The sequence below is a fragment of the Rhamphochromis longiceps genome, linkage group LG7 (assembly GCF_057381845.1).
Source record: "Rhamphochromis longiceps isolate RC_006_pf linkage group LG7, R_longiceps_female_GT1.1, whole genome shotgun sequence".
Classification (NCBI taxonomy): domain Eukaryota; kingdom Metazoa; phylum Chordata; class Actinopteri; order Cichliformes; family Cichlidae; genus Rhamphochromis; species Rhamphochromis longiceps.
Window position 1 is genome coordinate 47,462,964 of NC_140563.1, and position 19,317 is coordinate 47,482,280.

Here is a 19,317-nt window from a genome sequence, read left to right on the forward strand (position 1 = left end):
CAATAGTGATCCAAACAACACAAATGAATGGACTTCATAAATCCATCCAGACTTTTTTTAAGGCTTTACATTGTCGGTAGGTAATTGCCAGGCTTTAAATTATTTTATTCTGCTTTAAACTACTTTAAAGGGAAACAGCTGAATTGAATGTATGTTATTTCAATGCTCTTGCTCAGATAATTAATCGGCTGCTTCCATTTGCAAAGCTCATACCTACAGTGTAGCATAAAACAGGATCGCATGCATTTCACTGCATGATCTTCAAAAGGTGATACGGGCCACTGCAGCCTCCTTATCTGCCTCGTCCCTCACCCTGCTTGCTGTCCCCTTGCTGCCATCCCAGCAGCCGGCTGTAATGTGCTGGCAGTTGATCAGTCGTGTGTATTTGGCCTTTTACTAAATGCCCTATGCTGGCATAGCTTTGTAATATTCTCTCCACATTCTCATTCAGCCGGAGAGAGGAGTTAACGATCGGTTCAAGGTAAATAACCTGCACACCATCGTACTGTATGTGTGACTGTAAAGTGGAGGGAATGAAATACAAGAGAGCTGAGGAGAAAAAAGAGAGCGAGTGCGAGGAGTGTGTTGGTGGTTAGCTGAGCGTTTTTGTTAGCTCATTCACTTCTGCTGTGTAGGTAGGCCTACATATGTGTGTGGTAAATGTCTGTAAATGTAAAGGTTGATGGATGTTAATGTTAACTTTGTGAAATGTGCAAATGCTGGTTGAGTTTCAGCTCATTTCCTTTCTGTGTGTCTGCTATATCTGTCTGTTTCTCAGGTGATCAGGAAGGGCTGGCTGACCATTAATAACATCGGCATCATGAAGGGAGGCGCCAAGGAGTACTGGTTTGTACTCACCGCCGAGAGTCTGTCCTGGTACAAGGATGATGAGGTGAGACAGAGTTCATGTAAAGTCACTCGTGCACACGGAGTCACACGGTCAGGGTGTTTGTGTGTGTTTGCACGTTTCAGTATCTGCACACTCAAAGTCTTGGTTTAGAGTTCTGTTTGCGGTCTGAGCTGCAGACCTGATGACTGAATCATCTGCCCGAAGCATCAGCCAACTGCTTTGTAGTGTTTTCCAAAGAAAAATGCAGCGCAAGAGATTCATAAAAGTATGCAACACTGCACTACAAGTACTTGTTACTGCATAGAAACAGAGTTTTGTTTTGAAAGGGAAACAAAGGGTTCTTTGCAGGATAATTGATTCAAAGTTAAACCCGACTGAAACTCAGTTTTGAAGGCTCAGATCAATATTTGAAAATCTTATGATGATGATCTGAGACATGTTGTTTTTTGCTTTTGTGTGTGTTGACCATAATATATAAATAAAAAACCCAGAAAAGGACTTAAAATGGGTCATTTAACGAGTTGAAAAATAAACTGGATAGTGCCCCCTGATGGATAAACAATATAATGTCCGTGCAGTGCAAATGACCACAGATCAACAGTCTTTTGATTCTTGTGTTCCAACTTATGTGCTGACAGAGATTTTTCTGTGTTTAGTAAACGTCAGACTAGTCAGCCGCTCCGTTTTTTGGTGTACTTCAGTTTGACAGGACTTTGGAGTTTGGTGGTTTCATATAATTAGGAAAAAGCTTGTTTGGGAAAAACAAAATTGACATTTCTTCACAGTATAATTTGATTATAAAGCATGTAGTCTTGTGATCCGATTCCTACTGTATGACACTATGAAATTACATTTTACTCTGGCGGTTTTTCTGCATCTTTACCGCACAACCCGACACAATTTTCCTGGGATCCGAGTGTTTATTCTCCATGACCTGGTCCAACATTCATTCCACTGCAGCTATGACTGCTGGTCAGTGTTATCTTCTGCACACTGATATGATTCTCCCTGACATGCTTTGTTACTGGACTTACTGGTCAAAGCGGTATCCCATGATGCTTTGCAGAACTATTAGGAGCTAGCCACAGTCTCGCTGTCTCCATGCCTTAGCCACAGCCTCTGTGCGCGCTGACATCAGGCTGTGTGTGTGTGTGTGTGTGTGTGTGTGTGTGTGTGTGTGTGTGTGTGTGTGTGTGTAGGACTGAGCAGACCTTTCTAAAAAGTCAGGACCCCACAGCATGTCAGACATTGAAGCTGGCACACATATGTGCATACCAGAGCCCTTGCATTGCCCTGTTCCTAATTACACACACACACACACACACACACACACACACACACACACACACACACACACACACACACACACACAAGCTGTTTCTAATAAACCTACTTTATTTCAAAGAAGGGGCACAAAGTGAGAGGGGGACTGGATCAGGGGTGGAGGCAGGAGTGTCTCTCGTTAGCTGGTTAGCAGCAGGAGTAACAAGGACCATGTGAGGAGAGAAAGTGGGGAGAAAAGGTAGCACAGATGGGGGGGGGCAAAGAGGTAGGAAGGGCTGGTTTGGTACATTACATCCTCCCTCCCTCCTTCTTTCCCAGCGACGTCCTCAAATGTTCTTCCCAAAAAACAAAAGAAACAGTCTGTCATCCTTTCCTCGCCTCTTGCTTTCTGTCTCAGTCTTTCCTTGTCACAGTCTCCTATTTTTTTTACTCCTGTCTCCTCCCTCCATCTGTTACCTCTCTCTCATAATGTCTATTTATTTGAACATGGAGCTGTGAGGACGCATGGAGACCTAGAACCAACACCACGTGCTGATGTTACAGCTCAGCTCAGCCTGCTGCTGTAGCTGTAGCCTAAAAAAGGTTTACGTGATGTTTTATATCCGACATTTTACATAAGCCCCTCACACACTAGAGTACTCCGAAGGAATTATGCTGACCACCTGGGTGGAGACCTGCCAAAATATGATGCTTTGTTTAATTTCAGGGGGAAAAATGCATCAGTGCATACAGAAAACTCCACGTTTTTGCGCACCCTTTTCCACGTATATGCGTTGAAATGTTATTTGCACCATCTTGCAAAATCAGCACACGACTGTTTTATTGGTGGTGCCGCTTGTCACGGGGAAAACCCTCGCCATGGTCTGGCAAACGCATACACACATGGACACACTCCACCTCCAGACACTAATAATAACTTTCGACCCAAGTAGTGGTGCCAGGATGTTTTGATTAGTGTGTGCGTGTGTGAACGCATGCATGTGTGTGTGCTCTTAGAAGCCTTCTGGTCTGTATTACCACAGGACATGCCAGTTCTTTGAATTAGGCCGCTCTAAAGCTTAAAGCTTCCCAAAGCAGAGTGAAAGTGAGGGGGATGAGCCACAAATTGAGAAAAAAAATGGTTGTAAAGAAACATTGTGTATATGAATGTAAAACACTGGATTTTATAGACTTGTAACGCTTGTGATAGCCGTGCATTGGTATAATCAAATCCATATTTTTACACAAGCATGTGACAACCGCAGTTTCACATTGACAATAGTACAAAGGCACAAATGGCTTGATTTCATTTGATTTTTTTAAGTGCCTGTATTAACTTTGGGTGCCCTTTTTCTTTTGTGTATGTGTGTGTGTGTGTTCAGTCACTGCGCATGTGTGTGTCTGCCCGGGTTTCCCTGCTCGTGCTGTAAAGCTGCCAGAAAGCCAGACTCTCCTGGTGATCCCAGCTGTAAACATCCTGGGGGGAAACAGCAGACCGCTGCTTTCAGCACACTCATAGTAACATGTCTGCTTTAATGGTGAGCGTGTGTGTGTGTGTGTGTGTGTGCATGCACATGGACTTTTGCTTTGTGCGTTACGGGTGTGTGTATGTGTGTATATATATATAAATGCATATACACTTGTGTGTTTGGTGGCAGGGCTGTAAATGGAAACAGGTTGGTTTTGTGGTGTTCATTCCTGAAGACGATGCTCTGTGATGAGGCACCGTGTGAACGTTTCTTTTGCTTTGGCGTGTTTGCGAGGGAGTGGGGATTCGAAACGGTACACTGCGGGTTTGCTTTATCAAAGACAGGCAGGCCCGAAGGTAAACTGTGGTCCCAGAGAAGAAGTAGAAGCAAGGGGCCGCAAGTGGAGGGGGGTAGCTAAACTTGTAACTTTTCACATGACATCACCTACAAACACTAAAACCCACAATTTTCTGTCTTTTTTTGGCGGGAGAGCTATATAAAAAAGCGAACCCAAAAACAAAACGGTGAACAGACAATGATAGAGTGACTGCTCTTTCAACATTTCTGTCTGGTGGCTTCCTGCCTCTCTGCACATTACATGGTCATTTGAGGTAAAGCGGCCGCAAGCTGATGCAGGGAAAGCAAGAGGCATAATTGTACATTTTCATTATGAGTGCAGTGTGACGCTGGAGGTTTACTGTGCGCTTTAGTTATCTTTTTGGGTTTTTTTCTGTGTGGCTGAACTTTTCTGGTTTCAGCTTTTGGTTGCATAGGAAAATAAACAACATGTTAAAAATGTCTCGCAACCATCACTTATATCTATATGCCTGTGGTGTTTATTTACTTTTCGTGGAGGCCGTATATGTGTGATAAGTTGCTCAAGAAAAAAAGAAAAACAACAACATTGAAAACTTAAGCCTCTTTATTGTGACGATTTTTAAATATTTTTCACAAGCTGAGTCGCAGAGTGAGGTCTTGGTTACACAAACATCATATAGCTTAATAAGAGTACAACCTGATGGGTCTGTTTTCAAAATTTTAGGACTTCTCCATCACTCATAAATCCATCCTGGGCGAGGGCTAGGCCTTCTGCGGTGGAGCCTTTGGGTGCTTTATTTAGGCTCGTGCCCGGGCTGGTCCAGATGGACGAGGGGTGGTGCAGCTGCGTGTTCCCACAGCCTGATGTGCTTGTGCCTGCTGAATGCCCTTTGGAGGGCTCTCACTTTTTTTTTTAACCCCCCCCCCCCATCCTGCTTTTTTAGGCAGTCGTCCTGTGCTTCCCCGGCCAGCCTAACCAATGTGCAGACTACTGTACAACCACTACTTCCTGAACAGGTAGTCTGAACACTGGGCAGGCGGGCCGGGCGGCTGAAGGGTAGCGCTGTGGAGGACTCTTTACTCATGCGCTCAGAATCAGAATCAGATATATCACCACACACACTCTTAATCGTACTCACTGTGATTGCAGCCAGGCTCCGGGGCCTGGCTTATCTTCGCAGTCTGACTGCCGCAAAGGGCCGATCGGGGATGATTGAGTGAGCTGGGATGGAAGGGATGGAGGAGGAGGTGGTGGAGGAGGAGGAGGAGCGGGAGAGGTTAGACGGAGGTGATAGGCGCTGATTGGCAGATTCTGTGACATTCCTTCCTGTTTCCCGCTGTGAAAAGCAACATTCCTCACCGAGCTCTACGGGGGAAACACAAACACACAGAAAGTGTTTAATTAATGTTAAATATCAAATATAACACATTTAGAAGTCATAAATCTGTTATATGTAGCCAATGAGCTTTAATTACTCATCGGCTAATTATATGCTTTTTAATCTGAGAATTTTGGTCTTAAATATTAATGTAACAAAGTAACTAGTATTTCTTTGCAAGAATTCTGCATTTAGAAAAGATTAAAGGCAAAAAATAAAGCCCAGCACAGATGCCAAAACACACAAAAATGGTCAACCTATTTAGCCCAAATTAGTGCAGCCTAAGCCCCATTTAGTTCCCTTAAAATTTCAGGCCAAACCGAACAAAAGTCATTAGAGTTTCAAGTACTTATGGTTAAAAACAGCTGCAAGTGCAAGTGCTGTTAATCTCCCTGGAACAGATCTTATCAGATAATATTTGTGGTCAGCCGAAATCCTCCCAACCCAACACGTCCCTCTAAAACGCCGGAGTATACAACCTTTCGTCTCCTTAGACGTACGCCGAATGGAAAGAAAGAAAGCGGGGGATACCTGCGTCTTGGCGATCTCGTTTCACTTCTTTGCATCTTTCTGCGTTAGGTGATGCTTCTTCTTTCCCAAATCCTTGCTGAATTTGCCTGTTCTTTCATTCAGCGCTGCTGCCACACTGCTGAGGGAAACCTTGGCTGATCGGGGTTCAAATGCTCCTAGAGCAAAAAAGGAAAGAAAAGAAAAAGACAAAGGGGGATCTCCGGTAGCAGGCAAGGTGGACTGGCTGGAGGTTTGACGTGGCAAGGGACTGGCCACCAAGTTCTCCCTTTGAGAGACAGAAGGAGAAAAGGAGTGAGAGAGAGAGAGAGGAGATATGGAGAGAGAAAGAGGAGGAGCTCGCCGGCCCCCTATTTTTCCTTTCTCCTCTCTTCTTTCTCTCTCCACTCCCTCTGTCTGGCTCACCCCTCCTTTTCCAGTCTCCCTCTTCTGGCTTGCAGGGAGAAAGTGGAAGGTCAGAGGTGAACAGGAAGTGAGACACATTCATTTGGCCTGCGTGTTGTAAAAGTTTGGAAAGGGAGTGAAGGACTGGCTGCAGAGGGAGGGAGCCTTTTAGTGGAAGCGTATGTGGACGCGTTTGCGCTCTCACGTGGAGGCATTTATGTGTTTCGCAAAGCATTTGCGTGTTCTCAATGCAGTGCATCGCTGCTTTTGATACATGTGAGCATACATATATAAATATATATATTATGAGTATGAGTGATGGATTTGTGCATGTAGGAGTGAGCCTGGATGAGAGGAGAGGCTCCGTGGTCTTTGTAGAAAGGGGCAGGAATGTCGGCGTTTTCTTGGCAAGCAGGAGGAAGCCTTGTAATAACTCCAGATGTGCAGCCCTGTGGTCTCCATCTCTCTCTTGCTCCTTCTGTTTTTATTTCTAAAGCTGATTTCCTCTCCCTGTCCGACTCGAATAAAGAGCCCTTTATGCAGCTCTGCAGCCTTCCCAGCACACACACACACACACACACACACACAGAGTGGTGGCAAGGGGGGTGGGTTGGTTGCTGCTTGGAAGGGTGACATACGACTGGTAAATCAGAACCAGGGCGAAAGACATGTGTGCATGTGTGTGTGTGTGTGTGTGTGTGTGTGTGTGTGTGTGTGTGTGTGTGTGTGTGTGTGTGTGTGTGTGTGTGCAAAAGAGGAGGGAAAAGGCAGTGTTGAGACACAACCAGTCAAAAGTTCCTCCTTTACTTTCTAGGGCTTCACACGCACTCACAGTTAGGTTTGGTCCTTACTTCTAGCAGACAAGAGTAATTAGTGCTAGTGTTTCCAGGTGTGTGTGTGTGTGTGTGTAGTAGTACGTGTGCAGTGTAGTGGTGGCCAAGGCCATGTGTTTGTTTTAGCTGCGGTTTCTGAGCTCCGACCTGAGCTCCAAATCAAAGCAGGCACGATCCCACGAGAGACGAGTCAGCAGTACCGCTTGGACGGCTAGAAAAATGGGGAAGAACTTCAAAATGGGGGGCGAAACGATGCCCCATGAACAAGGAGGTCCAACAAAAAAATGAAAAAAAAAAACCTAGCAAGCCAGAAAAAGAGAATTATAGAAACCAATCCTCATAGGACATAAAATGGATTAGTGTTGCAGTCGAGTTTAGGGTTTGGAGGATTGGAAAGAGTGAATTTTAATGGGTAGGTGGGGGAAATGCTGCGGTCGCGCTAACATTGTTTCCACTGTTTGGATGACCAGGCAGACAGCTTACTTTTCAGACTCTTAGTCAGGGAAGCCAGAAATGCTGAGAAAGTATGCACATACACACGCGTGATCTGCGCTCCCATGTTATTCCGTCTTGGCGTGAAATACAGCTGCTTAATACTGTCACAGAAAAACCTCAAGGTTCTGACTTTGTTTTTCCTGCTTTGACAGCAGCTCCGCCAGTTCGTGGGCGAAACTGTGTCTTTCGTGCGTTGCGTGTGGGGAAGATAAGATTGCGGGTGTTGCTCTGTAAATGTATTTAAGAGAGCGCTCTGTACGTAATTGTGGAAGCAGCCTGTAAATCTGAATGGCTGAATGTGTTTTAATGTGCGTGTTTCTGTGAAACTTTGCAGCTCATTTTCTATCCAGAGACAAACAGCCATAATTCTTTGGGTAACAGAAAATGTGAACCGCATAATAGCTCGGTTATTTTTCCTTTCTCTCATGTGATATCGTATCAGCGATACTTATCTGTTGAAAGGAGCATATTTTAAAAAGACAGTGGCTTGAGGAAAGGGCTCAGGAAACACTGGGAGCCTCATCCGTCTCATTTATCCAGCTCAGGATTGCTGGAGCCTGACCACGCCGACAGCGGGTGAGGCCATGAGGACCCTTAACGGGCCACCAGTCCATCACAGGGTCAAAAAATACAGAGAGAGGGACACATTTTAGAAGCACCAGTTAACCGAACAAGCATTTCTTTGGACAGAGAGAACCCATGCAAAAAAGGCCTAGGCCACCAGCGTCAGAGGCTGGGAGATAGAGACACAAAAAAAGAATGTAGTGACATGATTAAGGGGTGATAAATGTCTGTTTGAGATATTAAACATACTTAAGTTAATGGAAGTGAGCGCAGGATGATGTAGCAGGGAAAGTCAGAAAGGCTGTAAGAATGATAAAATCTGTCATGAATGGAAAAGAAGATTTGAGATTATAGAAATGAAGGGAGAGGGACACAGGCTGGTCTGTTCATATATTTAGTTTATGATATGATAATGCTGATGATGTTCCTCTTTTGGAAACATGGAGCATAGTGTGAGAACAAAAATGACTACATGAAACAAAGTATACGGGTGACTCGAGGATCCAAGTGACCACAACATAACTCACTAAGCGATGAATTTGTTTGTTTAGAGTTAAATTAAAGTGAGCTTCAGGTTCAAGGTTGGGGTTGGGCTGTCAGTAGGTACAGGGTGAGGCGAAGTTTCTAGGCAATTAATATAATTGGAGGTAATGGCCGCTGATGTGATGGAAACACAGCTGTGTATGTGTATCTGCGTGGCAATTTTATTGAGGTTTAAAAATGTATAAAACATACATTTTTGCTATTTCTGTGACTGTTTTACACATTATAAAATAAAGTGCATTTCTCCAATGGTGTATTTATAATTATATTTTGTTTGTTTTTTTATTTCATGCTTTTTTATTTCTTTGACTTTTAGCCTGACACAGCTTTAATGCTCATGAAGTTTCACGAGACTGAACTTACTGCAAATGTATGTGGGTCAGTGCCAAGTGTAGCATTTACATTTTCTATAAAAGCATTCACAGTGTTTCCCCCGTATTCTGACATCACGTGTTTACCTTAAGGTACATAATCCTTACATGAAAAACATGCGTGAACACTGGCAGACGCTTGCGTGCCTCATTTGCTTGTGAGGGAACTGGGGTTTCATGTCATTTAGCTGTGATTGGTTTGTACCGGGAGTTTTGCTGTGAGACACAAAACACACCAGCTGAACATTTGCCCTCCACCAGACAAGATTGCCGCCGTGTGTGGATTTTAGCGTGTGTTTATATAGTTAGTCTGCTGGCCAACCTTTCTTTTACGCTTTGGTGGTCAACGGTGATTGATCACATGTCCTTGATAGCCCCGAGGTTGTAACACTGACCTTCTGCAGGAGTAAATTCAGGGCAGATAATTGACTGTTTAGCAATTAACCACTAAACAGGAAGGTATCACTAACCTGCCAGGCTGCGTTCAACTGCAGTCAGCATGTTTCATCTCTCCACAAAGACATTTGTTCACATTTGTGCAGTTCCCACAGGAAAATCTCAAAGCAAAGCTCAAAGGCTGTTGGGGGTTTTTTTCTGTAAGAAGGAATGAAAAAAGATAATCGAAGGAGCCAAAACCTTGTCATAAAAAAGAAAATGTGAGAATTAATGTTCATATCACTGCGAAATTGGACGTTTCAGATTAGATTCGAGTTCCTGAAACATGTGCACCTGACATGCTGTTATCAAAAAGGCACTTTTGCATGATAAATGGAGGATTATAGAGTGTGGGCCCTGGCACGTTGCTCAAGGTGATTTGTTATGAGCATTATTGCGCAATCTTTAGCCAGATGAGTCATGAACAGCTGTGTGTTTTTACACACTGCCCCAGAATAGCTCCATTCCAGCTCTTCAGCGTTGTAATTCTCTTAGCTAAATCATTGTCTGTTCCTCATTTAAATATTGGCAACATGTGGCCTTACTTTAAATAAAGTCCAAACAGCATTAAGTCAAATTAGGTTTCCTCAGATGCCGTCTCTGTTTCTCATATGTTGCTCACAGACCAAACATGGCTTTTGCGTACGTCAGTGGGTTTTTTCGTTACACACAACGAAAAGATGCTTATGTTCACAAACAAATCTTTTCTACAAGAACGTTGTGACAAATCGGTTCCTACAAAAATCTATAAATTGATGAAATTGGTCTGAACAAGTGCATCAAACCCACTGAGCCTCACTCTATACTACTTTCTCCGTGCGCCTTTTTTAAAAGAAATCCCCTCTGTGTTTAATTTTTTTTCTTCTTAAAGACAGAAGTCAATGGGGAAAATGGCAGAAGAATGGAGGGAAAGAAAAGCAGAGGGAGGTGAGGAGGAGGGTTGTGAAAATTACCATTGGCTGCCACCCAGGGCCCAGTCTTTGTGGTAATGAAGGGTTAGAAGCAACGTTATTGCTCCCAGATGCCGTGCGGCTTCTCCGCAGGCCTTTGATGCATGGCCCAAGTCACCAGGATTTTTCTATCAGACTCCCATCAACATACACAGTAACGCACCACCGCACACACGTGCACGCACACATACGAAGACATCCAGCCTCTTAAAACAACATGGATGCTATAAACGAGTATCTTCATGGTTTCGCCAACCAAACTACTCCGATTTGTTTCAGAGTGTTAATTGGTTAATGTTCCCATGTATGTGTGTGTTTTGGTGTTTACCACCTCCAAGTGTGTGTGAGAAATGCCCATATTCGAACGTTTTATGTGTTTGACTCTTTTAGATATTTTTTGGGATGGCGTACGGAGTGGTGAAGTTCCTTTACGAATCCAGAAGTGAACTTCTCCTGACTCTCTATAATGAGCCTGCTCTTACACACTAGCAAAACAAAACCATGAAAAGCACTTTGTTCACACACTGCTCCAAATACCAACTACTAAGTGCCCGCCTGTAGTGTGTGTGTGTGTGTGGTGTGGGTGTTCAGACGGAAAAAAAAAAACCCATAAAAACCCCCCAACAAGGATCACACCTGTGTTTTGTGTACAAGTGAAAAAATGTAAACGTGTTTAAAGAAAATATCAAACTAAACCTAAAAAGGTGTATTTTTGCAGCTCAGTCTGGTGGTAATCAGCCTCTGCTATTTCTGCATTGATGCCAATACAATTACAATCAATCTAAAGAGTAATGGAAACTCTGTGGAATATTAATTAAGTAATGACAGATGGATTTAGTCAAACACTGTGACTAATTTTCTCAAAGCACCTGCCTAAAAAACGTCCCATATAATAAGCAGAACACATTTTACGCCCATCTGTCTTTTAACATAGGATAACCTGATAAAAATGAACAATGTAACCATTATGAAAGAAGGATTTACCCAATTGTGCCCAGTTTCACTCTTTCATGAGGATAACTTATGGTTCACTATGAAAGATGAGACCACGGATGCTCATCTAGAGCTGAAATCCTGCTTAGCAGCTATCAGAATCAGGAGCTTCGTGTCCAAGTGAGCCCAAATGACCTGTTGATGAATGTGTGTGTGTGTGTGTGTGTGTGTGTGTGTGTGTGTGTGTGTGTGTGTGTGTGTGTGTGTGTGTGTGTGTGTGTGTGTGTGTGTGTGTGTGTCTACTTGAAGCTTGGTCCTGTGCAGAGAAAGTGTGCATTTCAGACCACATGTGTGCATCTGCAGGTTTGTTTTCTCATGCGTCCCTGCGAGTGTGCTTAACATCTGAAATCTGTAACGTTGCCCACTCACACTGCCTGGATTTTATAGGAGCATATGGCAAAGCACTCAAGCACCTACTTCCCCCCCAATCCTAGTACACACACATAAAAAAGAAACACATGCACACACAAGAAACTGGCTGACTGATAATGGTCTTATTTGATGTTGCAATAGGACAAATACATGGACAGTCTTAGCAGATATCTGGTATTCATCAATTTGTTGTTTGACTTTCTGGCATGTGTGGTTGCCAGACTGATCAAACCTCAAACTCAAATCTTCCACTCTCGCATCATCTGCACCCCCCACTAATATTCAAGAAAACTCAAGAAATCATTTGTATTTCTCTCTTACTGTTGCTGTTCTTGTATAACATAGTTATTCTCCGTGTTGGCGTATTTTCTCTTTACCTTCCCCACATCATGTGCACATTCGCTGCCCCTCCTCTTCCCCTGTTTCCATTTTTCCTGACTGGATTTACTGGCCAGAGGAGAGGAAAATGTATGAATCAATCCAAGGTTGCTCACTCCCAGGGAGAGGGAAAGCCAGAGAGTGAGAGGAACAAGGGAGGGGAGGGGGTGAAGAAAGAAAAGAGATGATGGTGAAATTGAAGAAAAAGAGAGAAATGGGGGGATGGGAACTCACCAGTTTTATAAAATAATGATGTCAGCTTTCAGCGGCCTGGGGTGACTTCTTGTGTAGCCGTCTTTTTTTTGGGTAGCGGACACCTCGGTGTACGGGCGCTGCCAAATGTGTTTGTGTCTTTATGTGTGTCTCTGTGATGTTTTACATGCATTCAGGGGATATGACCATTTGGCTGCACAGCTCATAAATCCTTTGATGAAGGAGTTTGTCACACATTCAATCCCCGTCTGTCTTGCTCTCTCTGTGACACACACACACACTCACACACACACACACACACACACACACACACACACACACATACACACATGCTGAGTTGGGCAGGGCAAGTCCGTGGTTAGCCATCCAGATGGTTTTAAGGTTAGTTAGAGACTACGCTCAAAAGGTGCTGTTTGGAACCAAAGCAGGGTGTGTGTATGTGTGCGCATGCCCGTGTGTGTGTGTGTGTGTGTGTGTGTGTGTGTGTGTGTGTGTGTGTGTGTGTGTGTGTGTGTGTGTGTATTTCTGTGTCTGTGTTTAGAGAATGTTTGTAGAAACTCACCAACCTCATGCTATTTTTGGAATCTCATTTTGTTAATTCTCATTTTATTGTCGTTCACACACACACACACACACACACACACACACACACACACACACACACACACACACACACACACACACACACACACACACACACACACACAGCATATTATGCACCGTGACTCAAGAAACTGGATTTTCTATCAATAGACTTTGAGAAGTCCAACCGCGGCATATATATATATACATGTGTGTGTGTGTGTGTGTGTGTGTGTGTGTGTGTGTGTGTGTGTGCGTGTGTGTGTGTGTGTGTGTGTGTGTGTGAGAGAGAGAGTTTATTTGCTTGAGATAAAGATAGAGATCAGACTGAGCTGACAAACTTTGAGGTTCCCTGATTCATAAATAGTTGGACGTCTGTGTATCATATGTTGTGTGCAAATTTACAAGTACAAGAGATTTCTAGCCTGGAACGCTCTCCCTCTCTCTTTCTGTCTGTGTGTTTCTCATTTGTTGCTTGCTCTCTCCCCCCCCACCCCCCCACCCTCTTGACTCTGCACAACTGTAATCAAAACCACAGACTGTACTTTCCCATCCATCTCCTTTGCTTTTCTTTCGTCTGCTGTAGAACTGAATGTGCGAGCTTTTGCTCTTCATTTCCGCTGACCTTTTTTATCCGCTTGTCTCTTTTAGCCTGCTATCTTTTTGTCTGTATCAGCAGCGCAAACTAATGACTCAAAAACTTTTTCACACACTCACCATTTACTATATATGTTACATAATACAATTGTATGCGTAGCTCTAAATTTCACAGCCCAGAGTGATCATAATGCAGCATCTGCACTAGTTTTTCCTTTAAAGCGACTCTTTTTTTATACAGTGAGAGTATCTGCATGACCCTTTCTCCTCTTTATCAGGGAAGTCTTCCTCCTCGTTCTACTCACTGCTGTGTCTCTTTCACCCCCTGCAGGAGAAGGAGAAGAAGTACATGCTGCAGGTCGACAACCTGAAGCTGCGCGATGTGGAGAAAGGCTTCATGTCCAGCAAGCATATTTTTGCCCTCTTCAACACTGAACAGAGGTGTTATTAGACACACACATTAACACTGTAACGCAGAAACAACTTAAATGCACCACAGCGTTAAAAGTTGCTCTTTCGCCCACTTTTATGTTTACATTAAATGAGTTTTGGGATTTCTGTGTGACAGCCAGTGAGGATGTAGTTGTAAAGCTTAAAGAATATCCCGATATTGGGGAAGTCTGCAGATAATTTAAAGTCCTAAGTAAAAATTATTCCAATGTAAAAGGACAAGAGTATAATAAAAATGAACTTAAATTAAGAAAGTAAAGGTTTTAAATTGTGCAGAGTGCCCTTTCCAGCGTTGCATGACATTTTTAAGTATCTACATGTAAGCCAGACTTTATTGTTGTTACTGTTGTAGATAAGAAGCACTAAATTATACTTTGGGGCATTTTAATCCCAAAAAATGATAAGAGTTTTGTATCCAAAACAAAAAAAAGTAGATTAAAAATGACCAGAATTATAAAGTAAATGTTGTGAAGTAACAAAAAAGCTATTTTTGTAGTATAGTGGAGTAGAAAATATGAAGTAAGATAATATAAAGTGAAAACAGAAATTCTGGAGGAAAGAAAAAGTTCCAAGTTTTTACATTAAAGTGACTGTATTTAGTTACTAACCTTCACTGGTGGAAGGACGTACAGCTGATGAGACGGGACTATTGGAGTGCACTGCTCACACTGTGTCTCCACAGAAATGTGTATAAGGACTACCGTCAGCTGGAGCTTGCGTGTGAGAGTCAGGAAGACGTTGATGCCTGGAAAGCCTCCTTCCTCAGAGCCGGAGTTTATCCTGAAAGGGTCACGGTAAGATTTCATCTAAAGCACACGTGCACAGACAACACTGTGACGCAAACACTCTCACAAATGTGGAATTTATTCCCAGTTCATATTATTTGTGTCCAGTAGTAGCTCAGGTGGTTGCTGTGATGTTTCCTTCTGCAGTCTCTTTTAATGTTATTGTGTTTCTCATTTGCCATCTGTCCTTTTCAATGTCTTTTATCTCTCATTGCTATTTGGCGTTGTAGGAGAAGGAAGGAAAGGTATGTTATTCTGGGTACTAGATCACTTTTCTGTGTTTTCTATGTAAAGCATGAACTGTACTTTTACTTAAATGGACCTGTACCTGAGTTGTGTAGCTGACAGTGATCAGTAAATGGATAGTTTAGCGTAATCATTAGGAGTAGATTTTTGAACCACTGATAGGGAATCACCTTGCTGGTGCAAAGATAGCATTTTATGCCTATCAAACTGTGTAAATTTGACTAAATAATCTTTTCTTAATCCCTTGAGTTAGGTGAACTTGTTATGGCTTAACAAACAGGAAAAAATAATCCAGTGAAAGTGGTCAGTTAGGAGGACTGGACTGAAAATGAGTGAAAAGCCAATAAATGTCTAAGCCGTGTCCAATAGAAAGTGTGAAAGATCTTCAGAAAACCTGAAGAATTATTGCTCAAGACCATGTTAAAAATTACTAGAAAGTCTGAGTTCTTGGAAGCAAAATATAAAGAAATTCTTTTTATTTAATTATTTTCATCCACATTTAACTACACTGATGAATTGTGTGTTCATCATTCAGCTGGTAATATAATTTCCTGGAGAAAACCTTTTCCTTCCTGTCATTCCTGAAGTGCTATCACCCTCTCTGTAACTCTGCTACACACACATTTTAAAACAAAACCCTAATTTGTCTCACAGAGTGATGGTGGTGATGAAAATGGTTCTGACAACCTCATGCACAGCATGGACCCTCAGCTGGAGCGGCAAGTGGAAACCATCCGCAACCTGGTCGACTCTTACATGGCAATCGTCAACAAGACCGTCCGCGACTTGATGCCGAAGACCATCATGCATCTCATGATCAACAATGTGAGTCTGCTGCTGTTGTCTCGTATGTCACGCTGAGACGACAGGACTTTGAGATTTGACAGACAGCGTGCTGTGTTTCTCTCCCTCTGCGTGCAGACTAAAGAGTTCATTAATGCTGAGCTGTTGGCCCAGCTGTACTCATGTGGTGACCAGAACAGCTTGATGGAGGAGTCTCAGGAGCAGGCCCAGCACCGTGACGAGATGCTGCGGATGTACCACGCTCTGCGGGAGGCTCTCAACATCATCGGCGACATCAGCACATCTACTGTAACCACCGCCATGCCACCACCCGTGGACGATTCCTGGCTTCAGGTGCAGCGTAGCGGATCTGGAGGACGGTAAGGCACATGAGACATCAGACTGTGGGACTGAGAGAGTACGTGTGGGAACAGGTTGGGGAGAACAAATATTAAAAGCCCATGTCTAATTCTGACATATGGTCAAGTAAATAAGAATATTCTAAAAAGACGCAGCATCTGACTTATTGACACTTTCCTGATGTTTTTCTCCTTTTATGTTCCTCTCTTCACTTCTACTTTCTTATCAAGATCTCCGGCCACCAGTCCAACTCCAAACCGCAGGGCTCCACCAGGACCCCCGGCCCGTCCAGGCTCTCGTGGTCCTCCACCTGGGCCTCCTCCTGCAGGGGGTCCCCCTGTCCCTTCTCGCCCCGGAGCTTCTCCTGACCCATACAGTGGGCCACCACCCACCGTGCCCTCCAGGCCTAACCGCGCACCCCCAAGTGTGCCTAGGTGAGTGGAAACTCTTCCATCATAGAGTAAGCCGCAGTAGATTTTACAAGGACACTGACATCCAAACTACAATTTAAGATAATGTGACGTCACCAAAGCTGAAGTGTGGATACTCTCTGTTAACAAGGGGGATGTGAAGACGCCCGGATGAGGGGATAAAGGAGGTAAAGGACAGTAGAAAGCGCTGGCTTTGATAGAGGATAGATTAATAGGCTGGTAGATTGCTAGTTATCCCCATATAGGCACTACAACTACAACATCTCACTAATTTCTTTCACCTTGCTAGTATCTTTCAGCCATCACCAAACTTTCAGCACGTTGTCAGGCATCACCTGTTAAATAATCTGTTGCTAAAAGCGAGGTCGTCTGGATTCCTTTGAATTAAAACATGATCTGATGAATGAAGGGGAGATGGGAATGTGGAGGGGCTTCCTTTCTGGTATTCATTAATTGTATGCATTTAAACCCCCCCCCCCCCCCCCCCCTTTCCTGTGTTTGTGAGCTAGCTAACCTCTTTAACCTGGGGCTAACTGTCAGTAGCTCACCTGTTTTACTGTAGAGGACGCTAACGTGGCTGAGCAAAGCTCTCACTGGAAAATGACAGCTTTTTAACATCTTCACTAAAACTAATCTGTTTTAAATGCCCATTTTTCATCTTCCAATCCAGTTTTTCTGTACTGTGAGCTGCCATGAGTGAGAGCTTCGCACATGCGATGTTGGTCATTTCCTGCGCTGTAACTGTTTGCGCTCCTTTTCTCTCTTCTGTCTCCTCTTCTTCACCCCTCCGTCCCCTGCCACACCTCTGTCCCACACACTGCTATGGTTCCTTCTACAGAATCACTATCACTGACCAGTGAGGACTAACATTACTGGTACGTTGGGTACTGTCTGCAACCATGATCATCATCATCACAACGACTTTCCTTCTTTCCCTTTCTCACAGAAACCATCCCTTTCACTGCATGACCTTTTCCTTTTCTCACCACTGTTTTCTCAGAGGGCTGCATGAGCAAACACACACCCGGCGCAGAGTGTGTGTTTGCATGTTTGCATCAGTGGCTTGAGCTCAATTCAAGCTCAGTCTGATGTTATTTTGTCTGTAAAGAGCACCAAAGGAGGACATTTTGTCAGTGTAGGCCAGGGGTGTCCAATGCCAGGCCTTGAGAGCCGGTGTCCTGCAGGTTTTAGATGTATTCTTTATCCAACACGGGTGATTTAAATGGCTAGATTACCTCCTCAGCATGTCTTGAAGTTCTCCAGAGGCCTGGTAATGAACGAATCATTTGATTTAAGTGTGTTCACCCAGGGTGATATCTAAAACCTTGAGGCCTGGAGTTGGACACCCCCGGTGTAGGCCAAGAAGACTCGCAACAGATGTCCGGGACCTAACTAATGTTGGTGCTGTGTTGTATATGTGTGTATGCCACAAAATCCCTCCCATACCTGCTTATATCGATGTGTCTGATGCTTTCTTTTAGTGACACGGTGCTCTGTTTACCAAAATCACTTTTCTTTGCAGGATTTAGTTAATGTGGAGTAGCCCTACTGGTGATTTATTTTTTAGGTAAATACTCTATAGTTTAACTAACAAATGTATTACCCTTTAAGAGCACTTGGTAAGTACAAGCCATATCTTCATTTATAAATAATAATGAGATTATAAAATTTTTCTTTGGAGAATAAGTTGTATAAGCTGCCATCAGCAATCCCAGCTAGCTTTGCAAAAAGATCAGACACTAGACTGTGACTGTTGAGGTTATTTGAGTACAGTAGTTTCCTATTCTCACGTTAGGAAACCAGTTTGAGATGATTTGAGCTCTGAGTTTGTGTGTGGGACAAAGTGGGATGCAGTCATAATGCAGGGCTGGGAGGTGGCCAGATAAATTGTATTTGAACACAATGTTTCCAAGTTTCTCGCTAAGAAAAGAGGAATAAAAGGAAGCCAAAGTTCGTTCTCATGGTCTCAGGCGATGGATGCTATACAGTACAATATATACGCCTATATTCTCCATTATGTTACTGTTGTTTCGGCTGCTGTACTGTCTGTTAACAGTTTTTGAGTTGTAGTTTGAATGTAACTGTAAATGGGCATATATTTCTTTTGAGCCATATCTGCCATTGTCTTGCAAAATCTGCAAACCTTGTGAATGTTTTGGTAACACTCACTGACCAGGCATAGCATCATACGTAAGAGAATCGACAAACAGGCAATACCAACAGGTATATCATATGTGCAATGGTACAGAGCGCAAAGATGTTAGACTAAATTATGGAGTGAATAAAAGATGGTTCGCCCTAACTGGGAATAAGAGAGTATATCTGCATCTCTAAAATGTCACACATTCATATTTGCTTACATGTTTACCTTCAAGCAAACACTTTGCATTTGTACAAGTCAACTTCTCTTTGTTGTGTTTAACAATCAGTTTAATCTTCCCTTCAATCAGCAACAACTGCTGCTTAAAACTTTAATGCCTATCAGTGGATTTGCTCTCCTGTAGCAGAACTACAACTGAACAAACTGCACGTTACTGTAGATAAACAGCAGCTGGATGTGCAGGAACACCGCCTTCACTTAACTGAGCTTCAAATCTTTGTCACGTTGGTTGTATTTTTGGATGCCTCCATGTGTTACTTGAAGATACAGTATTTCTGTGTGTTTGTGCATGAATGTACACATGGGGGCTGTAAACCTGTCAACAGGGAGCAACGGCACTAATCCAGTCTCTCCTTTGTGCTTGT

The 19,317-nt window shown here is 43.3% G+C and overlaps 1 protein-coding gene and 1 long non-coding RNA gene across 8 annotated transcripts in view; one reads left to right on the top strand and one right to left on the bottom strand.

Annotated features, from left to right (window-relative positions):
- The window catches only part of dnm1a (dynamin 1a), a 55,673-nt gene that overhangs the window by 33,412 nt on the left and 2,944 nt on the right, over positions 1-19,317 (top strand). For 2 of the 7 annotated variants that reach the window (XM_085413968.1, XM_085413969.1), the window contains 7 exons: positions 779-892; positions 13,849-13,958; positions 14,650-14,761; positions 14,983-14,997; positions 15,653-15,823; positions 15,920-16,161; positions 16,372-16,575. In XM_085413968.1, the coding sequence (XP_085270094.1) occupies positions 779-892; positions 13,849-13,958; positions 14,650-14,761; positions 14,983-14,997; positions 15,653-15,823; positions 15,920-16,161; positions 16,372-16,575 (968 nt within the window). Of the gene's footprint in view, positions 1-451; positions 482-778; positions 893-13,848; positions 13,959-14,649; positions 14,762-14,982; positions 14,998-15,652; positions 15,824-15,919; positions 16,162-16,371; positions 16,580-16,702; positions 16,740-19,317 lie in introns of those variants that run through there. The other 5 variants (XM_085413970.1, XM_085413973.1, XM_085413974.1 and 2 more) reach the window with 4 other exon arrangements.
- LOC146666138 (uncharacterized) lies at positions 4,487-6,177 on the bottom strand. Its single transcript, XR_014912741.1, has 2 exons — positions 5,811-6,177; positions 4,487-5,266 (listed from the first exon to the last, which is right to left on the bottom strand). It is a non-coding gene; the product is annotated as an uncharacterized LOC146666138 (long non-coding RNA).